Source organism: Haliotis rufescens, unplaced genomic scaffold (genome assembly GCF_023055435.1).
Source record: "Haliotis rufescens isolate VD_foot unplaced genomic scaffold, xgHalRufe1.0.p SCAF_3, whole genome shotgun sequence".
NCBI lineage: Eukaryota > Metazoa > Mollusca > Gastropoda > Lepetellida > Haliotidae > Haliotis > Haliotis rufescens.
The window spans coordinates 66,646,205-66,672,136 of record NW_025964001.1 but is presented as its reverse complement, the minus strand read 5'-3'; the positions used below and the strand labels follow the sequence as shown (position 1 = coordinate 66,672,136).

At 39.5% G+C, this 25,932-nt stretch overlaps 2 protein-coding genes across 10 annotated transcripts in view; one reads left to right on the top strand and one right to left on the bottom strand.

Annotated features, from left to right (window-relative positions):
- The window catches only part of LOC124151491 (trans-L-3-hydroxyproline dehydratase-like), a 28,403-nt gene extending 13,242 nt beyond the window's left edge, over positions 1-15,161 (top strand). For 3 of the 4 annotated variants that reach the window (XM_048403315.1, XM_046523988.2, XM_046523987.2), the window contains exons 2-6: positions 1,945-2,464; positions 3,927-4,079; positions 4,366-4,505; positions 9,034-9,306; positions 14,789-15,161. In XM_048403315.1, coding sequence (XP_048259272.1) covers positions 1,960-2,464; positions 3,927-4,079; positions 4,366-4,505; positions 9,034-9,297 — 1,062 coding nt within the window. In that variant the 5' untranslated portion in view covers positions 1,945-1,959 and the 3' untranslated portion in view covers positions 9,298-9,306; positions 14,789-15,161. The remainder of the gene's footprint in view (positions 1-1,944; positions 2,465-3,926; positions 4,080-4,365; positions 4,506-9,033; positions 9,307-14,788) is intronic. The other variant, XM_046523989.2, reaches the window with a different exon arrangement.
- LOC124151490 (sodium/calcium exchanger 3-like) overlaps positions 9,562-25,932 on the bottom strand; it is a 136,648-nt gene continuing 120,277 nt past the window's right edge. For 3 of the 6 annotated variants that reach the window (XM_046523982.2, XM_046523984.2, XM_046523986.2), the window contains 3 exons: positions 21,515-21,631; positions 16,762-16,920; positions 9,562-15,869 (listed from right to left, as the gene is read on the bottom strand). In XM_046523982.2, coding sequence (XP_046379938.1) covers positions 15,493-15,869; positions 16,762-16,920; positions 21,515-21,631 — 653 coding nt within the window. In that variant the 3' untranslated portion in view covers positions 9,562-15,492. Of the gene's footprint in view, positions 15,870-16,761; positions 16,921-21,514; positions 21,632-23,296; positions 23,309-25,500; positions 25,525-25,932 lie in introns of all 6 variants that reach the window. The other 3 variants (XM_046523980.2, XM_046523985.2, XM_046523981.2) reach the window with 2 other exon arrangements.

Below are 25,932 nucleotides of genomic sequence, written 5' to 3'. Positions count from 1 at the left end.
TAACCGCGGGTCCGAGTAGTCCAGTTGGTACCCGGGTCCTACTCAGTACCCACCCGACCCGGGTACCCGATTTACCCGTCCCCGCTCTAGTACAATGAATAGATAACCATTTCTATACTATGTGCAGCCAACCATTTATGTACAATGAACAGTCAATCATTTCAATAATATGTACAGTCAATCATTGTTGTACTCTGTACGTTCAATTATTTATGGACGAGGCAATGTCACCGATTTTATGTACTATGTATCAAACTTGTTATATTCATGTAACTCATAGCCAGTCACTCTCTTGGTCACAATCCCCTCTTAAGGACGTATGGTAACGTGCTTACGTCACGACGGGAAGTATATTTGAGGCAGGGTCTTGCTAGATTGCTTCCCCTACCAACTATGCCAAATTACCGAGGCAAGAGAGTTAACTGACTTTAAAAGTCCAGTTTCCACCCTTGCCGAACTAGGCTGGAATTACTGGGCTCGATCGTTGCGCTATTACCAGTTATGTCCCTTCTAAGCCTCCCCTATGGACCAATCAGACTCCACCTCTTGTATCACTTGCGTTTGCTTCACACAAAATGGTGGCGCCCGGTCAGGAGGATCTGATCGATAATCAAGATCTATATTGTGATAAAATGGGTCTTACATCGCGAAATGCATCAAATCACGTGAGCACCTTGATTAAAAACGTGAAAAGATTCAGAAAATATCTGTTGACAACGAGTTGGCGGTGCACATGCTTTTCAAATCTTGCAATCGACTGAAAATCTGCATGACAGTTTACGAACCGGATTTCGATTTCGGTGTGCGATTTTGATTGGACTATGCATAGACTCGTTAGCCCAGCCAAGAAGTAACCCCATTATACCGGCCTAGTTCGGCAAGGGTGGAAACTGGAGTTTTATCAGTGAACTCCCTTGCCTCGGGAAGATGATTTAGTTGAGACTCGACCTGTACTGAACGCGTCAGTGCCATAGTCTAAATAAACAGTTGTAGACCCACAGACGGACTTGTGTTGTTTATACGCATATCTGTTTCCCTTGATCGGTGTGGGTGGGGTAATCTGGCATAATTAGTAGGGGAAGCAATCTAGCAAGACCCCGCCTCTAATACATGTCCAATCCTCGTTTTTACTCGATTCCAAAGCTCCATAAACATCCATTCTCATTCAAATCAGATTTTAGTTTTTGCTACCGCTAAACAAAGATCTGAGGACATCCCATTACGGGTCACGTCACAACGACCTCTCGGGAACTTGAACCGATCAATGAAATGACTGACAAGAAATCGACATTAGCCAATCAGAAGGCAGTTTTTTTTAGCTTTTCGACACTAGTTTCAAACTGGCGACTAGGCTTCGAGACATATTTTGACGTATTCTCGGTTAAAAAATTTAAAACTGATGAAAAGAACATTCTGGAATGGCTTACAGATTACCTAGATTGTATGGATATAATCATAAAACCCGTAACTGTGGTTCGGAATACCCTCTGTTAAATATTTCGAGGTTGCATGATCAGAAAACACATTCCGTCTGTCACTTTCATGATCTGGTAAGCGACGCTCTGATTGGTTGGATGAAAGGTCGTTCTGACGTGACCCGTAATGGGATGTCCTCAGATCTTTGTTTAGCGATAGCGAGAACTAAGATCTGATTTTAATGAGATTCCATAAACATCCGGACATAGGGAAATATATTAGTAGGACCATAAAATGTACCTTTATCCCCGCCGTCAATAATTAACCATAATTCTCATCAAGTCTTTGAAAGGCATTTAGAAGTGATACAAATAAGGAAGAGAATTTTGATATATACTCTGAAACGTTGTGTTCCTCACAATAAAGAAGTTGACATCCATAAATTCTCTTCCTCGTAATTCTCATTATGAAAAGGGTTTTGTCGCTTTTAATTACAAATTCATTATTATTTTATTTATATTTCTCCAGTATCCTGCACCCAAGATGACATCGTCCTTCCAGTCCCCCTTCCAAGAAGACGTCAACATCAGCACCATTGAGATGCACACGGCAGGGGAACCTCTTAGGATCATCACCTCAGGATTTCCGCAACTCAATGGGACAACCATTCTGGACAAGAGGAAGTATCTTAAAGAACACTTTGACCATTACCGTAAACTTCTGATGTTTGAACCAAGAGGTCATTTTGACATGTACGGGGTCCTTCTGGTGGCCCCTGACGTAGACGGCGCAGACATTGGGGCCATCTTCCTGCACAACGAAGGATACAGCACTATGTGTGGACACGCCGTCATTGCGTTGGGGAGATATGCAATTGACCATGGTTTGGTGAAGAACCCCACCAGTCCCGAGACTAGGGTGGGAATACAGTGTCCCTGTGGGTTAGTGGAGGCCTTTGTGGAGTACCAGCCCGGGGGGTCGGGATGTGAGGAGGGGAGGACAGGTGCGGTCAGATTCCAGAGCGTGCCATCGTTCCTATTTGCCTCAGGTAATTGCACTGGGAAATGATGTCACATTCGGATGCGACGTTTCATTTCAATGCTTGGGTACATCTGATACAATCTCAGCAACGGCTTTTGATATTCTTGATAAAAAGTAGTGTAGGGGGTAGCAACTTTTTAAATACATAGTCCCAGATAAAACATTTACACCAAAACATTCGCTGGACATGTTAAAAATTGTTAAAAATATAAACATATTGTTCGGGTCCTCCTTTTATAGACACAATCTGTTTGTCTTAAAAGAGTGACTGAAATAGTGTCCTTTTATTAACAAAAATCCCATTGTTACACACGAAACAGTGAGTGAGTGAGTAATTATTGATTTAACGCCGCATCACCAATCTGGCAGCTATTCGTGGCGACACAAGAAACAAATTCGAAGATGCAGTCCCAACACTTCAGGAATACTGATAAGGTTTGAAGATCAAGTTCAATCGAGAAGCATGTTTCCATTATTAAGATGTACGCGGTATTAATTATTTGCATTCGGAACTGGTCGTTATACGTTATTTTTCGAGATACAGAAATCAGATATGCTGGTCTGAATGCTTCGCTTATTTCTACCGAGAAATGAGAAGTCTCCATGCTGATTTCTTATTGGAAGGCTCACCTTACGCGGTCAGAGTAAAGGGTCAACGTATCTAAAAAGAATCAAATGAAAGAGAAGTACCACAATACCAAATTTGAGAAAGCGATATGAACAACTAAAGGCCTAATGTCGAGAATCGAGCCCGGGTCTTTGGCGTGACGAGCAAACGCGCTATAACCGTACCACTAGGCTACCCGACCGCCCTGATTGTAATGTGATGTGTTTGAATAAAAGAGTAAACACTCGGGTATTTACGATCAAACCATGTCCAGTTTATGTTACTGCACTGCAGAGTAATCGTCCATTGTCAGGTTATAATCAAGGTTTTGTCCCGGGTTTGGGAACTTGATTATACCTAAATAAGAAGAAGAGGAACGATTACAGTCAAGCAGTTTACTGTCAGTGGTGTTGTGTACTGACCAGTGGAGATGCTTGAATTTTCTAGTAATCGCCTCGTACATTTTGACTTTGAGTGATTCCCTAGTCAATGAATTGTGCATTGTCTTCATCTAGTTCTTGACCGACGGACGATATGTCACGAGGTAGTGATGTTGTATTATTACATAATAATAACTTCTACGCCGGCGCGACTACGGCCTCTGGACAATAGAATTCACTCAGCGCGATGGGTTTGATGGATATGTCCATCTTACATCACTGTAGCCTGCTATGTAGCTGTCAGTGTTCAGTGTGACACGTGAACGTCTACAGGATTTAATTGCTTGTTGATATGTTGTAGGTAATGAAACCTTTATGAATATTTTAATTCCATTTATATTTAGCTAATAATTATATCAGAAAACGCTAATATTTACATAACATATTGGAACAATATTGAGTGTATTTTACACTGGTATAAGGTCTCAAAGTTGACGTCCCTGGGTACTGCATGCAGAGTGTGGATGTTAGCTACGGGGGCGCTTTCTACGCCTTCGTCACCGACAGTAACGTCGGCGTTACGTTGAAGTCATCACCAATGCAAGCTGTGGTGAAGGCAGCACACGCCGTATCTGGTATGTGATCGGTTGTTGTTAAGAAGTGTTCGATCCAACGAATTTTCGAGTGAGTGCGTGGCTGCTTGTACTAGTCCGGACAAATTCCGGTTTTTAGTGCTTCGGTACTGAGATAGCATGCAGCAGTTTAACATGCGAAGCGCTAGGCAGAGTAACAACAAGTACCATAGTTTAACGCCTTTCGGTATGAGACGGCCGGGGATCGAACCACCTATCTACCCGATCACGGAGGCGGTTTTTATGGATTATCAACTTCTTTTGACATTAATTTATGTTCTCAACACAGAGGCAGTTAAGTCGACCGTGTCCATCTCCCATCCCGACAGTGACGACCTGGCGTTCCTGTACGGCACCATCATCACTGACGGGAAAGACGCCTTCTCCGACAAGGTCACCGCCAATGTGTGCGTCTTCGCCGACAGACAGGCAAGTGGTGACCAGGTTGACACAGGACCTTAATTTTCGGGTATAGATACAGTTCAATCTCATTAAAATCAGATCTTAGTTCTCGCTGCCGCTAAACAAAGATCTGAGGACATCCCATTACGGGTCACGTCAGACCGACCTTTCGCAAACTCTGACCGACCAATGGAATTACTGACAAGAAGTCGACATTAGCCAATCAGAAGGCAGCTTTCTCGTGCTTTACGGCACTAATTTCAAATTGGCGACTACGCTTCGAAACATATTTTGACAAATTCTCGCTTAAAAATTTAAAATCTGAACAAAAGAACGTTCTAGAATGGCTAATATATGGTCTAGATTGTATAGATTCAGTCGTTAAGCCCGTAACTATCGTTCGGAATACCCCGTTTTAACGTTTTCGAGGCTGCATGATGAGAAATCACATTCCGACTGTCACTTTCATGATCTGGTAAGCGACGCCCTGATTGGTCGGATGAAAGGTTGTTCTGACGTGACCCGTAATGGGATGTCCTCAGATCTTTGTTTAGCGGCAGCGAGAACTAAGATCTGATTTTAATGAGATTAAGATACAGTTGTATCGTAATGAGCTGTAATCAGGCCTGGGGCAGACAAGCCACTGTGATGAAAGTGACGGCCTCTAAGTGAGTGAGTTTAACGTATTTTAGTTATCCCACATGTCAGCTTGATGTGGGAGGACATCTCGCGAAATTAGACGGCATAGCGTCAGATAGAGGAAATACGGTAGTTTGATATCGGATGTTTTGGGCGTTCTAAGCCGCAACACTGACTGCTTCAATGATGACATTAAAAGATTTAACGAAGGCATATCTTTTGCATACAAATGAAATGTTTATGAAAATGTTAGGGATATGTTCTTTGGTGACCAGAATCGGAACAATTTAAGCTATTTCCTCATTGAAACAACCGACAATGAAAGTAAAATATAACATTAATGAAAAAAATGGAAAAAAAATTATTCATGACAACATGTTGTTTTCAAAAGCGCTCGGTTCCAAATTAAAAGAAAGAGGTATCTACTCTACAGTGGGACTACATCAAATTTCAAAACACAGTAGGTTCATCTCCTAATTAAACATGGCACGAAAGAGATGCCTGGTGGTCAACGTTTAGGGGATGAAACACAGAGTATTCGTGTTAAAACTGATGGTATCAAATCGGCAAACGTCCGTGCTAGTACAAGCAGCACACACACAAGAATATACGTCTCACACCACTGGAATAATCTATAACGCGACATTAAACCCCAATTCACCTTACCTATACTATAACATGGACATTCAATAGCTGTAGCGCTAAGGGACGGTGCGGTAGCCTAGCGGTGAAAACGTTGCCGAAGGAGTGGGTTCGATTTTCCACATGGATAAAGAGCAATGTGTGAAGCTTTGTCTGGTTTATCCTGCTATGACACCGGTGTTATATTGATAAAGGCTGCGTCAAACCCTACTCGCTGTAGCGCTTGAATCTCAAATGAGGGGCACGTATGTTTGATACTCCCAGGAGTGCACTAGAAGGAGTACTGGATGAACATGGTCATTGCAAGGAGAAACGTCATGCACTCAGTGAGTTTGTATCTCATTCTTAGTATCAATGAGCTCGTTAAGCATGCAACATCTGATGTACTTTCTCACGTTGATTACAGAGTACCTGAACTTATGGTTGACTGAACATTGATCAATCGTCTCCAGGTGTTCAGTGCACACATTAGGGACATATTGCTGTCTGAAACATCTCTAATAATCGCCTCGAACACAGGACAATCGCATTAATTAAAATCGAATTAGACCACGTTCCGTGTCTCAACTAATATTGGCCACATCAGGCTGCATGTATGTATGTTGAAGAGTGAAATATGCCACTACATGACTGGTCTTTGCCTTTCCCTTGTATTCTTGCCGTTGATACGGTGGGTTTCACCTTGCAGACAGATATGAGTATCATGTACGAAGGTAAATCGGTAAGTCCGTGGCATCATAGGTATTGCTTGGTATAAGGCGGGGTTCGAACACGTGGGAAGAATATCATTTCCAATAGTCAACGTTCCCTTCATGTCCAGCAATATTCCAGCAGCTCCAGCCTTTGGTGTTTACATTCCACAACTTTTGAGGTGTAATCGAGCATGCTCATTCTACCAAGATTTCAAAGAGGGTCATTCAACATTTGCTCGGGTATAGATACAGTTGTATCGTGATGGACTGTAACAGGCCTGGGGGCAGACAGGCTACTGTGATGAAAGTGACGGCCTCTAAGTGAGTGAGTTTAACGTATTTTAGTTATCCCACATGTCAGCTTGATGTGGGAGGACATATCGCGAAATTAATAGACGGCATAGCGTCAGATAGAGGAAATACGGTAGTTTGATATCGGATGTTTTGGGCGTTCTAGGCCGCAACCCTGACTGCTTCAATGGTGACATTAAAAGATTTAACGAAGGCATATCTTTTGCATACAAATGAAAGGTTTATGAAATATCCCAGCAGCTCCAGCATTTGGTGTCTACATTCCACAACATTTGAGGTGCAATCGAGCATGTTCATTCTACCAAGATTTCAAAGAGGGTCATTCGACCTTTGCTCAGAAGTTGTTTGTTCAAGGGTACAACATTCAAGGCCCCGGTATAGCTTTCAAACCGTTTTATGACAGACATGTGGATGACATTTCCAAATTTGACGCGTCCGTGACAAAAATTATGTCCGATGCAATTCCCTATTTTGACTTGCACCATAGGTTCCCGGTCTTTTTTTCAAGTGAACAGTTAACAAGCCTTTGCATGTGTTTGTGACGGGTGCCACCGTTGGGGCAGGATACGCTCCCCTTTTCGCGAACCCCTGGTATCATCACTATTTGATAGTGATTAATAAACACATGCTCATGATGAAGTCGGCATCGTACTATCGACTCTGCTTGTAGCAGATATTTCTATTGGATATGGAAAGGGTTTTGTCTCTTTATTTGAAAAACAAAACACCAAGTTACATACTGATAACTGCATCTGTTTTCGAGAAGTCAACTGGAGAATTGTTATGGTTTAGAGAAACTGCGAAAATGGAGAAAACTGAGACCCGTTTAGTGCCTGCATATACATAGGGCAAACACCAGATAGTTTTGGTATGTAACATGCGACATGTAACCAAGGATGAGACCAGGCTGCACCACCTTGATCCAGACTTGCAACTGCGGAGGAAATAGTGCAAACAGTGCCTCACTAACACAAAGAAGTAGAGGCAGGTTGCAGCAGTTGGCAAAGTTATGGCTTCGGCTTTCTGGGACAGTGAAGGGACAATCATGAGTAGCTATCTGCAGCGAGGTCAGACTACCTATGGGCTGTACTATGCCACAGAAGCTGTCAAGGAAAAACGTCAAGGAAAGCTCCGTTCAGGTGTGCTTCTGATTCAGGACACTGCACCTATGCACACGTCACAAGTGGCAATGGCTGCAGCTGTAGACAGTTGCTGTGGATGTGGATTACTGCCCCGTTCCTTACTCTCCTGACCTACTAGTAATCCAGGACTCGTTGAACCAACTCACAAAACGCGTTTGAGACAAGCAGGCGATGCATAGAATTGCATAGTGTTGATGTACGCAGATCATGACGATTAAATTGACACCGATGACGTTTAACTCACGTGGTAGAGGTTTACCAATAATGGGATGAAGACCTTAATTGGCGAGGAATAACGAAGCTTCAGCATCTATCCCTGACTATATTGACAAATAACAAGTTGGATTCTTGCCCTCGCAAGATTACTGAAAAACAAAGCGAGTTTATAATGTTTTCCATCAAATATTCTTCGGACTTTCACTTTGTCCCCTCCTCGCTAATTCAATGGGTCGTTCCTACCAAATTAGTCTTGGCTGTTCGGGAAATGACATCTAATACCAGAATCATTGAGAGGTGTCTAGCTCGGTCTGTTATTCAATTCCATGTAATTACTTCGTCTCATGTCACTGATGCTATTTCCATATGCCTCTGAGTTGAAACTGTATTTGTTTGGTCCTGACATTAAATATAGTGAGTGAGTGAGTGAGTGTGGTTTTACGCCGCTTTTAGCAATATTCCAGCAATAGCACGGCGGGGGACACCAATATGGGCTTCACACATTGTACCCATGTCGGGAATCGAACCCGGGTCTTGGCCATGACGAGTTAACGCTTTAACCACTAGGTTACCCGAACCGCCCTGACAATGAATACATGTCCGTAATCTACCTGAAATATGACTGATGTATCACACATTTTCTTTCAAATATGCTTTTACAAAATGCTAATTTTACAGTTTACCTAGAGCATATCAATGCAAACTTAAACATGTCCTTCAATACATTTGAAGTTATTCTAAATCATAACTGAAACATTCTAAAAGTGATCCCTTGATCTTCTGTAGAAAACGATTATTGCACTGTGAATGCATTGCGAATTTCTGATATACTGCCCCTATACTAATGTCTTTATACCCAAGATTGGTTTGTCTCTTGAGCCCATATTTTATACCCTATTTCTCCTGTCCTAGGTTGACCGTTCTCCGACTGGGTCAGGGGTCTCAGCCCGTATCGCTCTCCAGTACTTTAAGGGTCACATTGGTCTGGGTCAAAGTCGAACCTTTGAGAGCGGGGCCACGGGTAGTGTCTTCACAGCGAAAGCTGTACAGGAAGTGACCTGTGGGGAGTTCAAGGCCGTTGTGGTGGAAGTTGGTGGCAAAGCTTTCTACACGGGAGGCAACACATTCACCTTGGAGAGGGAGGACACACTAGGACATGGCTTCCTGGTGCAGTAGGACACTATGGTGGGTATAGGAGGGTATTTATGTAGGAGATGGTATGACAAAAATGAAAATATTCTTGATGATGCACTGTTAATATAATAGTCCAAAGATGTGGCCTCTTATGTCAGTAGATGCCATTTCATTCTGGCATCATGGATAAGAGTGGCCTGCTCATTGTAAAGCTGTAAAAAACAGACTGATATCTTGTCTATTTCGCATTTCATTTCATAACAAAGCTGCTGTACATGTTTCAAAGCATAATAACAGAGTCAAAAAAGCTTTCAACCCTTTATTCAAAAGACAATAAAAACAATATCAGACTTGTTAATAATTTGGAGTACCAAACACCACAATACCTATCCATGGTAAACATTGATGGAATGGGAGGCAGAGACAAAACGACTGTGAGGTAAGGAGAGATTCAAGCTCCTGTCCTTGGGATGGATGAGTTGCTGCTCTGCTGGCATTTCTAGCATCGTTGTTGTCGACACAGGTAATAATCGACCTTTCATCAATTGCACATACCATGATAAGATTACAGAATAATAGCTTAAAAGCTAATATATAATAAAAGGATTTATATATTTTCAAAAACATTATCTATCAATATATTAATGGTAAAGACATTCAGCTTCCTTCTTAATATCTCTTTGGGCATCATGCCATTGTAAAGATAAGGTTCCACAGACCTGCATTTCTCAAGAGCTATTTTATTCAATTTAAAACAGTACTCATGCCACAGTGCTGAACCTGCAACAACTGCATCATGGTCAGAACATTCTCATTTTCTACTCCATTGTAAGCAAAGGATATAAGAACAAATCTGGATGAAAATTACATGTGTTCTGGTCTTCTGTGCCGACAACTGCTATTTGAGTCTTAAGGTTTAACTGCCAGACTTACAACCCCCAAAGCAATGACATAGTGTCCATTTAAGAATGCCCTTCCTGTTCTTGGCATTCAGTTTTTGTTAAAGCTAAATATGACTCTAACAGTGACATTCAAAAAGTTGTTAAATTCATTTTAACAAACATAATATGAGATAAATCATGAATATGTTCAGCCCCAACACAAAAACCCTGCAAAATATAACAACGTTATTTATGTAGAGTTTGGCTACTACTGCAGAGATGTTAAGATGATGATATTATCAGTAAATTATTCCACAATCGCATTTTTCTCACAGACAAAAGAATTTTTGTTTGTAATTTACAGATAATCACCAGGTCCATAACTCCCAGAGAAAGATGGGTTGTGATTTATATTATCAATGCTATTACTGACAATACTTAAACTCTACAGAAAGAATCAATAGTCTAACAATCTATGTATTCTGGATAGCTAGAATATATTTCTTCTTGTGCAGAAAACAATTTGAAAAAATTGTGCTCAGTTAGGTATTGTTCATAACAATACATAGTTTTCATTGGTTTGTCATCAATCCACCATTACATTATCACATTAAAGAGCAACAATAACAAAGGTCCCAGTGGGTCTCTCTATGGTATCACATATTTCTACATGACTGCCTTAAGAAGAAAAACAAGTTTGATTTCATCTGCCTACATCTAATCTCAGCAATGCAAGCAGAGAGAAATGCTATACATGATGGCATAAAAACAGAATGCATAAGAAATGTTTCAGATGGTTTCTGTTATAATGCAGTTTCACTTAAAGTAAATAACATCAGTTGATATTTGACAACAAGAAAGAAATACTGGTTTGCCTTATTGCTTAAGACCCATAAGACAAAGACATGTAAAACATACTCGCCAGTGCACTAACCTTTCTAGGCCTATTAAATCTGTCAGAATGTAAACAATTCACTCATGGTTCTTTGTCAAAGTAAATAGTATATTTGCATAGATTGAATTTTTACAATATAATTTATCAAGTTAAAAGTGAGAAATTAAATTTTGATTCAAGCGAATTAATGTGTACATATCTAAAGTGCTGTGTGGACACACCAGTTGAGTTTGTGAACATAATGACGGTTCAATGAAAACAGGTGAGGTTTCACTTTACTTCATACAGCTAAAGTTTGTTAAACAATTTAATTGAAAAAAATAAGTGAATTGTGTGTACCCCAACTGGTATTGTGCAAGTAGAAGGTGACAAAGTGAAAATAGTGGAATTTCTGTTTCAAAGTTTACAATTACAATAATTTACTTAAGTAGATTCTGTTAATACTGAGGCACAACAAGATACTTTTCTATCAAGTTTTACTGAAGCTGAATCACATAACTAAATAACAAGTAAGTTGCATCTATTCAGATGAAAACTCTTTTTGACAATATTTCCTTTAACATCTGTTAAATGGAATAAGTATTAAAACTTTACCCTGAACATCTCACATAAATTTATCAAATGAACAGCTGAAAAATGGTTCATAATATCCTTATGGTATCTTATATCCCAATTTATTTTGCAATTTGTGAGCGTAATCCATGATCCCTACAACATAATCCACCAGACGATACTCACAAATTATGTTACATATGTACAAAAACAATTTCACTGTAAAGGACTCAAAGACAAAGTAGACTTAAAGTGCACAAATTCACATTGTTGCATTTGAATACATAACAAGTGTTCATAACAATCGTTTCTGAGACAGAAATATTCACTATGGGTGGTCTATGTAACATATGTACAATTGAGGCGTAAAATGCATACAAAATTCCATCTAAGAAAGTTTTCTTGTCATTCTAAGGCCACATTAAATAAATTTCTTGAAGATGTAAGGAGAGGAATAAGTACAAAACCTCTTAAGAAAATCTTTTTTTTCGCTTTCATGTTTGCTGAAATACACTGAAATGATATTTCAGTATCCTATGATTACTGCAACTGTTTATTTTGTCATGAAAGTTCATAATACTGGAGAAGAATAAAGCAAGATCATAAAATCTTCTTCATGTTTGGTAAAAACGTTTTTGTCTGAAGAACAAGTAATTGATCTGATGTGGCCTTAGCTGTATTTCTTCACGTGATCAATACCTGGCCCCCTCCTAAACTATAGTCCCTACCATAACATGTAATTAAATGTAAAGGTATGGAATATCCTCTGAGTCATGTAGTCTAACAGAAAAAATACAATAAATATCTTTTGTTCTTTTCTTCCTTTCCATTTGACTTTTTCTGTTATCCCACTTCCTTCCCCAGAATCAAATCAAACATTTGACAGATTAAAGACCTTGTACATGTAAGTGAATTGAGATCATTGACAAATGGATTCGAATCACTATATGAATAACAAATACAGAATGTTTACATAGATACAATGATTCATAAACCCATAACTTATGTTCAGAGTAAGAGTGAGTGAATTAAGATTTAACATCACATTGGCAATATTTCAGCCATATCGTGACGAGTTCAGAGTAAGAAGCACATAGACTATGTATAATTGTATGTAGAGAGAAGAAACTAATCCTACTTATCTTACTTCTTGAATATTTACAAAGTTTTAAATCCATAATAAAGTATACCATTCCGAAGTGAATCCATTCAAAAGCAATGTGTAATCAGGCTAATTATGTCAATAGATCAACAAATCTGTATAGTACTTCGTAACCTTGGTACATGGTTTCAGAAATGTATAATTCAACAATTTTTCAAAATCTATGTCAGATTAAAAGTTTTTCACAAACAGATTATGATGGTGAAGAGAGACACTTTAAGGGGAGTTCATTCTGGGCAAGAATACACACATTGATTTCAGGAGAAAAAGATATTTTATTCGATCTGAAACATTCCAACATTTACTTGCTCCCTGGAAACTAAGATTTGATAGCTATATAACCTATAGCACTATCTCCTCATGTTCCATTGCAAATACCAAGTGGTAATTATAGAAATACTGAAAATAGACCAGCAAATTCTGCAAGAGGGAAAACTATAACCCTGGGGTGGATAAATCCTAACAAATGCATGCTAAGTTGAGAACACTGTACATTCTCATGAAAATACTTTGACAAACGGAACAATCCCAACAAAAATCTAATTGTAATAAGCTTCAGTGGACTGCCATGAATACTTAAGATCCCTGTAGTGTTAAATCAAAAACATAAAAAAGTGAAAATATCAGAAAGATATCATGAAAATAGGAGACAAACAAAAATTACGAAAAATATTTTGAGAAATAAAATTGAAACATCAAACTGAGCTTTATTGTCGTGAAAAGGTAGCCCTTCATTTATATGTAGTAAAGGGATAAAAGGGCTGACAACTCCCCAAGCATGTTTCTGAGGAGATGGCATGATCTAAGGGGAAATAACTACGTATCATCCATGGTTACTGAGGTAGGGAATGTGCACAGGGAGCTACTGCAAACAATCGAAATGGTTGGAAACTAAACTAGATTATTTCATAAATGTAATGAATGAATTAAACAGAATTGAGAGCTGTGAAGCTTCATAAAAACGATCTGTAAAAATTAAAACAATGGACTTAAATGATACATTTGCAGAGTTACGGGCAAACAAGATAAACAGTAAGTGGTGTGGGTTTGTACCGATACCACCGATCAAGTGAAACTTATTTACAACTATAAACATCACAGTCTTTTGTGTGGAGCTCAGTGCTTTCTCAGCACTTGAAAATTCAGGCCTCACGATACTTCGTATGTGAGTAGCCAAACAAGGTAGGTAGAAGTGATAATTAAACATTCTCAGGCAATCCAACAATTTCAAACAAACTATGGGGAAAATAACAATGTTTGGACAAATCACATCCTACAATCAAATTGGAAAGATTCATACAATAACATTAAATGGGTTAAAAATCATAAAATGATGTATTTTTATCATGTTTCTGTACATTCGTCTAAAACGTGAGAATTGTGAAAAAAAATGATGTCCTTTCATGTGTTCTTTCATGGGCAACGTGTTTGAATATGGACAATTATACAACTTCAAAATGGGATATGAGCTTGGAATTAATAATGGACGTGAAATAATGTGATCTTAAGTTGGAAGGACTAAATTCTCTTTTTGTACATTTTACATTTTATATTAAAATGGGAACTAGTACAGGCATGGTACCACTCATAAATATCACTGTCAATATGGGGTAAATAGACAAATAGTTGTATAAATACTTGGAAACAAAAGTAAAAAATATGCTTCACATATAAATAGAAACTAAAATTGGATAGGATTGCACTCATTGGGGTACCACAATGTCTATATCACTTGGTGTACTGCAACCAGTAGGTGGGTATCTCACTTGACACTCCTCTACCACCTGTAAACTATGGTCAAGAGCAGTAATGGCAGTGACACATCAAACAGGGAACAGTTGTCTTTCAGTCATAAAAGTCACATGGTGTCAATATGTTGGCCATTTTCCAGCGCTGGGGTAGTGTAAAGGGAGATAACCCACCTAACTGGATCATGATCATCATAATGGGACTCTAGAATAATGCAAAACCACATTGTTGCAAATGGCATACTGTACATAAATATAGATCTATCTACTGCTCTGAAACCATTTGTTCTTTCAGAATCACCACTCAGCCTTGTTAGCACAAAGGAACTGTTCTTTCGGCCTGACATGGAAACATTTGTATGCCATTCTTGACCCACACACTCTTAATTCCTGACATGTTGCCCTCTTCCCTGATACCACGTTGGCACCATCAGTCAGTTACCTCGCTGATGTCAAATGTGCAATCAATTGATGATCTTCAGATTAGCTTCTCCTCTTTCCCTTCTTGATGCAAGAGAAGGCAAGGATTCGTGTTCCACTTTGAGAGGAAAACACTCCACTTTCACATACGAATCACTGAAGACATTAACACTTTCCTGGGATGTTCGACATGATCATGCTGTGCTGCCACCAATACAGTTTTCAGACCTGTCAACTCAAATTTTTTATGCAGGAATGAAAAAGAATTCCTTGTTTCTAACAGAACAATTCACAGCTTCATTCATTCATCTTTTACCATATATACTTTGGTCTCTTAAGTCCTTGAGAAACTGAAACCACCTCTGAACCTAAAATCTTTCATTTTCCGAACTCCATGAACTCTGAACTCCGTGATCTCCATAGACTGATTGACAGGCCTTGTTCTTTGAGATCATGTGAATCTTGGACAGCCAACCTTTTGACAGCACTCACCAGTCACATGAAATAAAGTCAGTCGCTTGGCTCAGCCACCATGTTAGGGGCAAGGAGTTTGTAAGGACATTTGGACTTGTATGGGACTTAAAATGTAGGGATGTAGCAGTAGGCAACAAAAGATGATATAAGAAGATAGATCAGCCATAGACATACAAGAAAGATCGCTGTTGAATATTTGTATTTCGTTGGGCCACCAAGTTCACCTCCAACGAATGGTTGTCTTCTCACAACCAGGATAGCTATAGCAACAACTGCAAGACAGCAGAACACGGTGACTGACACTGCAAGGGAGCCTGGATCTACTGTGAATTTTTCTCCTTTTATTGCCCAGTAAACAGCTGCTATTGTCCATGCAATTCCGATACCAAGAAAAACATTCACAGCATTACTTCCAGTCACGTTACCCACGGAGGAATCAGCATACTTGTCATTGACAGCTGCAACTTTGCTAGCAAATGTATCTGGAATATGGAATGCATTATTAGCTTTCTCATAGAAACATAGTAATAATCGAATGGTATACCACACGAGGAGCTATTTTCATAATTTCTTGAGGAATCATCATATATATTTGAAATCTGATTTGATAAATAATGTCATACACAATCAAAATTACACTTCATGAAGTTAATCCTTCACCAAGGATAGAAATTAAGCTTAAAATCTAGAACAGTCAATCAATCGGTAATCAATCAATATTGAAAAAGTAATTCTATTACATAATGCTTCAATACATTTAGATGGCCTCCATGGTCTACTTGACTGCGTGCCTTCCCAGACAGCAGCAGATCGGTAGTTCAATCCCCGACAGAATTATGCCAAAAGATGTGAAAAGATAGTGCTTGTTGTTACCGTAATTGGTCTGATTGGGGTATCAATGATAAACTGTGCCAGCACTATAAAAACAGTAATAGTCAAGCACGCACACACCTGCACGCCCGCGCAACAATAAGCAACAATAAACCCCATTTCACCTCACCTTTGAAACATTTGTCTTTGAAACTTGATGACTTTATGACATCCATACTAACCAAAATAAAAGTCGGATCTATGTCTCTACAAAATGTCAGCCTGATACATCACCTGATATGACAGTGCAGCTCACCTAAGTTTGACATATTTTGTATAATAATTTCCCTTACATTATAAGCAATCAGTTCAGTTAATCATGGAACTATAGGAATATTCATATTACAGGTCGGTAATATACAGCAAATGTTCAATAATTTGAAATAATAATAGAAAATTAAAAATCTGGGATAATACGTGAACATTATAGTTTTTCTTGCCATGTGTCATAACTCATCAAATTCAATTATTATATATGGTGTACGAAGCGAACAGATCTCTTACCTGGTACACTAGTGCCAAGAGCTACGAATGAGATTGCAGTCACCGAGTCCTTGAGACCAACAGTGCAGCCAAAACTAGAGGCCAAATCTCCAATGAGGGCTGTCAGGAAACCAATGACACTGATGGACACAAGGAAACAAGCCCAGCCGCCCCAGTAGTCTGTAACACAACAGCAATGTACACATTAGTAAAGTCAAATACAAAATGATAGGAAAGTGGGTTTCTTAATAAGTGGAGATTCCTGAGCATATAACATCCTGAACACTGCAGTCCAAATAACATGCCCAAAGATTTGGTTGGTTGGTTTGTTGTTTAACGCCGCACTCAGCAATATTCCAGCTATATGACAGCGGTCTGTAAATAATCTAGTCTGGACCAGACAATCCAGTGATTGATATCATGAGCATCGATCCACGCAATTGGGATCGAAGACATGCATCAACCAAGTCAGCGTACCTGACAACCCGATCCCATTGGTCGCCTTTTACAACAAGCATAGTCGCCTTTTATGGCAAGCATGGGCTGCTGAAGACCTATTCTACCCCGGCACCTACATGACACTTGACTAAAGAAGGGATGGCTGGCCACAGTAAAATTCAATAAAACTTTCTGTATGATCCATGGTCAAACTACTTGACACTGTTTGCTTGATCCAACCCCAACTACTTTGCAGTTAGATACGGTGGTTAATGGAGTACAGTCAATAACTCACACAATAATTATGCTCAAACAGATCTGAAGTAAGTTTGCAGAATCTTCCATATGGTGTTGATGGCTTCTAAACCTTGGACATTCCAAGCCACAACATATTGCCCAAAGTATGTCCAAATCACTATCACTATTTTGTTAATATCGAGATCTTATGATGCGATGACAAATTTATTCATCTTCAAACTCACCTCTAAACAAAAAGCCTCTCTATCAATTTTCACATGACAAATTAAGCTTTTTACCCTGTTCTGTAAATGACAGAGTGTGTTTAGCTATATAGCATACCTTTATGGACATGCCAAAGATATAACTATTAAGCAAACCTATTTTCCTCCCAGCACATAGAGGAATATATGCACTACCATGTACAAAGGAACTTTTGTATTACATTGTATACGATTATCTCCAGTACCTGCATACCGCCCAAGGTCAAAAGTTCTAATGATCAATACTAAGTCACTAAGTGCTGATAAGGTAAGTCAAACGAGACAAATATAGCCAATATTTTCGAAATTATTAAACTCTCAGTTGTCAAGGCGTGGTCTTCCTTGTGACAGAGGAACTTCTGTTTACTATATATTTAGCTATATAATGACTCATTATCTGATCTATGAAGTAGCCATTAGTTTCATGGAGGTCCATTACCAGATTTATATAAAGGTTGGGTTGGGCTGATGATGTATTCAGTTCCTGCAGTTAAGCTAACATAAGATATGTTCCTATGATTATTCTATATTTGCACAGGCTGATCAATGAGCATGTTGTACTGGAGCACAAGTGGATAAATGTCATCAGCAGAAACACGATGTCATACCATGACATTTGGTAGTCATAGATCATTGGGGAGCATTGATATTCTATGCATGCTCCATAAACCATTTCAAATACTTGGTTTCATCAACATTGCACAAAGAATACACCTTAAACATTAATTGTAAATCATGAAATTAATGCGTCTCAAAAAGAACGTGACTGCTGGTCTCTAGCCAAAAATGCAACTCAATATGAATGCGACACCCCCCTCCGCTCAAGCGTCAGTGGATTTATATCTAAAGAAAATGTCCTCTGTCAGGTTTACAGGAGAATCCTCACCTTAATCCAACCTTACATTAATCCAATCACACACCAAATAGCGCCGCTTATTAGCGCTGAGTAGAGTACTTCCGCTAGAAAAATACATAGTATTTTCCTAAGAACAGATACTTTTTGTGTTTATTCTGTTGACTGGCATTAAGGAAGTTCAAAGAAAGAAAGTGCGGAGAAAGTGTCAACAAACTTGAAGGCGGGTGACAAAACAAAGGCTGTCAATCTAAAAATTAGTGTGATGAAGCCTATCCATGCGTGCTGGCTCGTGTTGGCCTTTGACGCAGTTGCAAAGAACAAAGACACCGTGTTGCGTGGGTGGCTTCTGTCTGGATTTGCAGGGGTGATCAATGATGACATAAAAATGTCTTATTCTTGGTATAAATGCGATGTGATGTTTAATAATGCGAGCAAAGACCACTTGCATTTTTCGCATTTAATTCACGATCGCGTTAATTTCAAGATTTACAGTATTATGCAAAATGATATGATATGACATATACAATTAGAGCAGATATACTGTCACATATAAGAAAAATGAAACATTGCTACAGTATATAAGTATAAGATACACTGTTCCAGTTAATAAGTAGAAGACACACTGTTACAGGATATTGTTTGTTTGTTTGTTTGTTGTTTAATGTTAAACTCAGCAATATTCCAGCTATATGTAGGCAACCAATAAATAATCAAATCTGGACCATATATTACTCAGCAATTGATATTGTGACACACTTACAGACACACTGTGACACAGTTGTACCTCCAGACGCTGTGACACAGTTGTACCCCAAGACACACTGTGACAAAGTTGTAACTCCAGACACTGTGACACAGTTGTACCTCCAGACGCTGTGACACAGTTGTACCCCCAGACACACTGTGACAAAGTTGTAACTCCAGACACTATGACATAGTTGTACCTCCAGACACACTGTGACACAGTTGTACCCCCAGACACACTGTGACATAGTTGTACCCCCAAACACTGTGACACAGTTGTACCTCCAGACACACTGTGACACAGTTGTACCTCCAGACACACTGTGACATAGATGTACCTCCAGACACTGTGACATAGTTGTACCTCCAGACACACTGTGACACAGTTGTACCTCCAGACACTGTGACATAGTTTGACTCCAGACACACTGTGACACAGTTGTACCTCCAGACACTGTGCCATAGTTGTACCTCCAGACACTGTGACACAGTTGTACCTCCAGACACACTGTGACATAGTTGTACCTCCAGACACATCAACACAGTTGTACCTCCAGACACACTGTGACACACTTGTACCTCCAGACACACTGTGGTACCGCCTGACACACTGACACAGTTGTACCTCCAGACACACTGTGACACAGTTGTACCTCCAGACACTGTGACACAGTTGTACCTCCAGACACACTGTGACACAGTTGTACCTCCAGACACTGTGACATAGTTGTACATCCAGACACTGTGACATAGTTGTACATCCAGACACTGTGACATAATTGTACCTCCAGACACTGTGACACAGTTGTACCTCCAGACACACTGTGACATAGTTGTACCTCCAGACACATCAACACAGTTGTACCTCCAGACACACTGTGACACACTTGTACCTCCAGACACACTGTGGTACCCCAGACACACTGTGACACAGTTGTACCTCCAGACACTGTGACATAATTGTACCTCCAGACACTGTGACACAGTTGTACCTCCAGACACACTGTGACACAGTTGTACCCCCAGACACTGTGACACAGTTGTACCTCCAGACACTGTGACACAGTTGTACCCCCAGACACTGTGACACAGTTGTACCTCCAGACACTGTGACACAGTTGTACCTCCAGACACTGTGACACAGTTGTACCTCCAGACACACTGTGGTACCGCCTGACACACTGACACAGTTGTACCTCCAGACACACTGTGACACAGTTGTACCTCCAGACACACTGTGACACAGTTGTACCTCCAGACACTGTGACATAGTTGTACCTCCAGACACTGTGACATAGTTGTACATCCAGACACTGTGACATAGTTGTACATCCAGACACTGTGACATAGTTGTACCTCCAGACACTGTGACATAGTTGTACCTCCAGACACTGTGACATAGTTGTACATCCAGACACTGTGACATAGTTGTACCTCCAGACACACTGTGACATAGATGTACCTCCAGACACACTGTGACAAAGTTGTACCTCCAGACACTGTGACATAGTTTGACTCCAGACACTGTGACACAGTTGTACCTCCAGACACTGTGACACAGTTGTATCCCCAGACACACTGTGACACAGTTGTACCTCCAGACACTGTGACATAATTGTACCTCCAGACACATTGTGACATAGATGTACCCCCAGACACTGTGACATAGTTGTATCAGAGACACTGTGACACAGTTGTACCTCCAGAGACACGTTTGACCTACAGAAGTTGTACCAGACACGTTTGACCTACAGAAGTTGTTCCAGACATGTTTGACCTACAGAAGTTGTACCAGAGACACGTTTGACCTACAGAAGTTGTTCCAGACATGTTTGACCTACAGAAGTTGTACCAGAGACACGTTTGACCTACAGAAGTTGTACCAGAGACATGTTTGACCTACAGAAGTTGTTCCAGACATGTTTGACCTACAGAAGTTGTACCAGAGACACGTTTGACCTACAGAAGTTGTACCAGAGACCCGTTTGACCTACAGAAGTTGTACCAGAGACCCGTTTGACCTACAGAAGTTGTACCAGAGACATGTTTGACCTACAGAAGTTGTTCCAGACATGTTTGACCTACAGAAGTTGTACCAGAGACCCGTTTGACCTACAGAACTTGTACCAGAGACCCGTTTGACCTACAGAACTTGTACCAGAGACCCGTTTGACCTACAGAAGTTGTACCAGACATGTTTGACCTACAGAAGTTGTACCAGACATGTTTGACCTACCAGTGGGTGGCACACAGGCAAACAGGACCTTCCAGAAGAGGGTGAGGAAGTGCATGACGTAGTCCATGCAGCTCGGCAGCTTCTCTTCAGCATCTTCATCGGACTCATCTTCATCACCTGATGACACAACAGACATATATGTCAAAGACATGCACATCAGCCTACAGTGTTGGTTCGGTAAGTGCCAGGTTAAATATTATAGATGTAATGAACGTTGATAAATACAATAACTTTGCTGGTTTCAGCTGCAGAGGGTCTCTTCCTGCAATTGTCATGTTTAGTTCTCATGGGTACATTTGTAAAGCAGAGCTGTACCTGTAGGGTGTATTCACAGGAGTTATTAAATACATGTGCTCATTTTTCACCTTACAACAATAGAACATCAAAAAAGAGTACAGTCTTAAGTAAGTAAGTCTTGTGTGGTTCCATCAATTTATAGAAGGAACTGTGCAATTTCTTTAAAGGAAAATACTTCAAAACATATCATGTCACTTTCTTCAGAGTAAAAAAAAATCTATGTCAAATCAATGTCATAAATATGGATAAGTCTCACAATATATGCAGTATATGCCATTGATAATACGTATAAGTCCCACAATATATGCAGTATGTTATTGACAATATGTGTAAGTCCCACAATATATGCAATATATGTCATTGATAATATGTATAAGGTTGCTTCAAAGTTAGCAAATTTATATTTAAAAAAAAAGAACATATTGAAAGAGTCCATCACGTCCAGAGCAACTTGAGAAACTGATAGCATTTAATACACCGTATGTATATTTTATAGTTTATCATTTGTTCAGGGGAAAATGTGTATTGTATTTGAGTCTCAAATTGTCATTTTGTTTTCTATAATCAAATTTCTCAAGTTTCACTGCAACATGGTTGATATCAGTGCATAAACCATGTTCATTAGAATTTCAGGATGGGGTTTTACTGCTCTACAGAACTGACATAAAAAGTATCAAACTGACAGTAAACATATAAAAAACCACAGAGAATAAGATAGAATAAGACTGTGGAGATTGGTGGAGAGTAAGAAGCGTCTGTCATGAAGTGATACAAACAGTGTACATGTTAGAGAGAGGAGAGACAGAGAGAGGAGAGAGAGAAAGGAGAGAGAGAGAGAGAGAGAAAAGGAGAGAGGAGAGAGAGAGAAGAGAGAGAGGAAAGAGAGAGAGGAGAGAAAGATAGAGAGAGAGAGAGGAAAGAGAGAGAGGAGAGAGGAAAGAGAGAGAAAAGGAGAGAGAGATAGAGAGAGGAGAGGAAAGAGAGAGAGGAAAGAGAGGAAAGAGAGAGAGAAAAGGAGAGAGGAGAGAGGAAAGAGAGAGAGGAGAGAGAGAGGAAAAAGAGAGGAGAGAAAAAAGGAAATGAGAAGAGAGGGGAGAGAGAGGAAAGAGAGGAGAGAAAGAGAGAGAGAAAAGGAGAGAGAGAAAAGGAGAGAGAGAAAAGGAGAGATAGAGAAAGAAGGAAAGAGACACAGAAAGAGAGTGTGAAGCTTCTGTCATGAAGTGAGATATAAACAGTGCACATCAACTACTTCTTAGAGAAAGAAGCATTGACTACATGTCACACTTGCGATATTTGGAGTATTTCTATAATATTAATAGGTTTCTAGAACTAAATCAATATACTCCTCAGCTACATATATCCAAAACAACAAACAGAAATAGAGAAACTTGAATCAGGGTTGTATCCAATGAAAATATAAAAACTGCAACCAAATATTTCTGCATCTAAATGGTTTGGTGAACTTGTCACTGCTTCAGGACTTACCAAGCTGTCCTACTAAGAGATAGGAGCGCACCCGTAAGGAATGGAGAGAGAAAAACAGGCACACATTTAGTCAGTTTATATACAATTTCTTTAGCACTTCAATAATTAATAATGCTTTGTGAATGGGTAATAGATCACTTTAAAAAAGTCTTGTCTTCAAGCGTTCCTGTAAAAGGTATTCAAGTGACAGAAGATGGTATCTCTGCAGCGGGTAAAATGTAACCAAAATTATCACATAACCTTCACATTAGAATTATCACAGATATTCTTACTTCATCGTTTATATGGTGCGGAAGGAAATGCTCTGGCTGCATGGGCCATGCAAGTGAAAATGTACAGAAAAGATAATTTTGAGTGATTTATTGCTTTCAGCATCCTCTGTGACAAACAAATTTGAGTGATAAATATTTCTCAGCATCCACTGTGACAACATTCAACACCAACATGAAACTACAGTGGTTATATATGTGTACAGCAGACACACTGCCTACTAGCTCTCTATCGATAGATGAAATACCTTACAATACAATACAGCCTTGTTTGGTTATATTAGATCAGCTAGTCGGCAGGAATTTCAAAGCTTACTCTTGGACACTGACAATACACTGATGACATCAATAAAGTGCTTCCTTTTCTTAAACTGATGCCCCATTTAACCATATGAGCATAGCCACAGCCCTATCAACATAACAGGTAACTACGCTGTGAAACTTGCATTAATTCATCAGAGAGTTACTTTCAGGTAAGGTCAATCCACGAATTGATGGGATTAAAATCAATACGGAGAACCCCCGGTCTCCCTAGGGTATGGTAATAACTTAACCAGTTGTATGGCAAAATGCACTTCATCTTATTGTGACATGTTTGCACATTTATGGAGATACTACTTGCCCCATACTAGTCCTGATTAAGCCTTGAATTGGATGTTCTTATCGAATTCACCGTGCTGATGAACTGGCCTGTAATGTGTAGCATGTGAGATCAAATCATTACTGACAATACATTGGTTCACATGAAGACTACATAGTTTTAAACAAACATCTTCAGTGAGTGGTTAGGAAAGGAGTCCCTGTTCAATAATAATCTCCATTAAAACTTGTGTCATGAATTTCCCATTTGATGTAACAAATTCATAATATTATACATATCACTGCAGAATGAACAAAACTAAAGAGTGTATGTTTATAAGGGTGTATAACAAAAGATGTGTGTAGAACTGTTTCAACTGGCAGATACAACATCCAGGGAAGTCACAATGCCACAACTAACTACACATTTATGCTAGTGGCATGCTTTGCCTTCTCCCTAGGGATGAAATATTGTACTGAGGGGTAGCTTGCATGTCAGAATTATGCAAAGTCTTCACATAATGCCGATAACTGATATCAGAGTCATACAGTAATAAAGGTATCATGTTCTGTAGCTCACCTTCTCATTGCACAATTTGATTCCATGTTCTCTAGGTAAGGTTGCCATGAGCCAATATTTTCATGTTTGAATGCATATGATTAAGCTTCAGACAGAGACTGCAATATCGTCCAACCAGCAGTACTTCCCCTATAATATCTCTCATCCCAAGGGTAAGAAGCAGTGCACTGGGTATAGCAGGTCCCTACATGCACTTTCCAAATAACATAACTCCTACCAAAATGCATTAATGATTGAAACACTTAAAGCATCAGGAACGGAATTTCAGAAGAATTACATTTGCCATAATATAATTTTCTCGACAGAATATGGCAGTTAGAGGAAAAGGAATTGGTTAGATGATATCAAAGGACTTTAGAATAGCTTTACTGACAGAGGTTGAATCATTCTGTTCATGTGCTCCAATATAAACCAAACGTTTATTGATGTTCTACCATGTGATTCATTGATGGGTTGCTATTCTGGAGCAGTCACAAACTGCCCACAAATAGCTTGTGTCAAAGTTACCAATGTAGCCTAAATATAACATGAGAAATTCCCATGAAAGCCATTAATTTTGACATTTGAATCAGAGCACATGATAAATGTCAGTAGTAATTAGAGGGACCTAATGAAAATAAATAGGCCGCCCATGATTCAGTAATGTTAATAACACCATAGCTGTTAGTAAAGAAATGATCACATTAACGTACCAAATAGCAAAACATGTTTGAACTTCTTTTATGCAATATGCACTTTGATGAAATATATCTCTACCTACCCATGTGTCGACTTACCAGTCTCATATTCTGAATCCATACCTAATAAGAAAGTGCTGTGTCAGCAATCCTTACAGCGCAATAGTGTTCTACATACTACATCTAATTCTAATGTGCTTCTGTGTAGGTGATAGCTATTGAAACTTGATCATAACTTCTATGGGTTTCCACTGTCTCAATTGCTTACACAATTCCTAGTCTCGGTGAGAACTATATGCTGTGATGAACAGAAACATGCAGTGATAATTCACAAGGGTAAATGTGAGGTGTTGAGGACTGACATGTCTTAAAATGGAAAGCGATTTGGGTGTGTTTGGATCAAAATAAGAGGGTCATATTGCAATAAGGATTAAAATGAATATAGTTGAGTCTGGGGATTAAACAAAATCTTTCAGCACACAGACACAATAGGGCATTGGGGCTTATGGTTTGTGAGGATTGGATGTATCA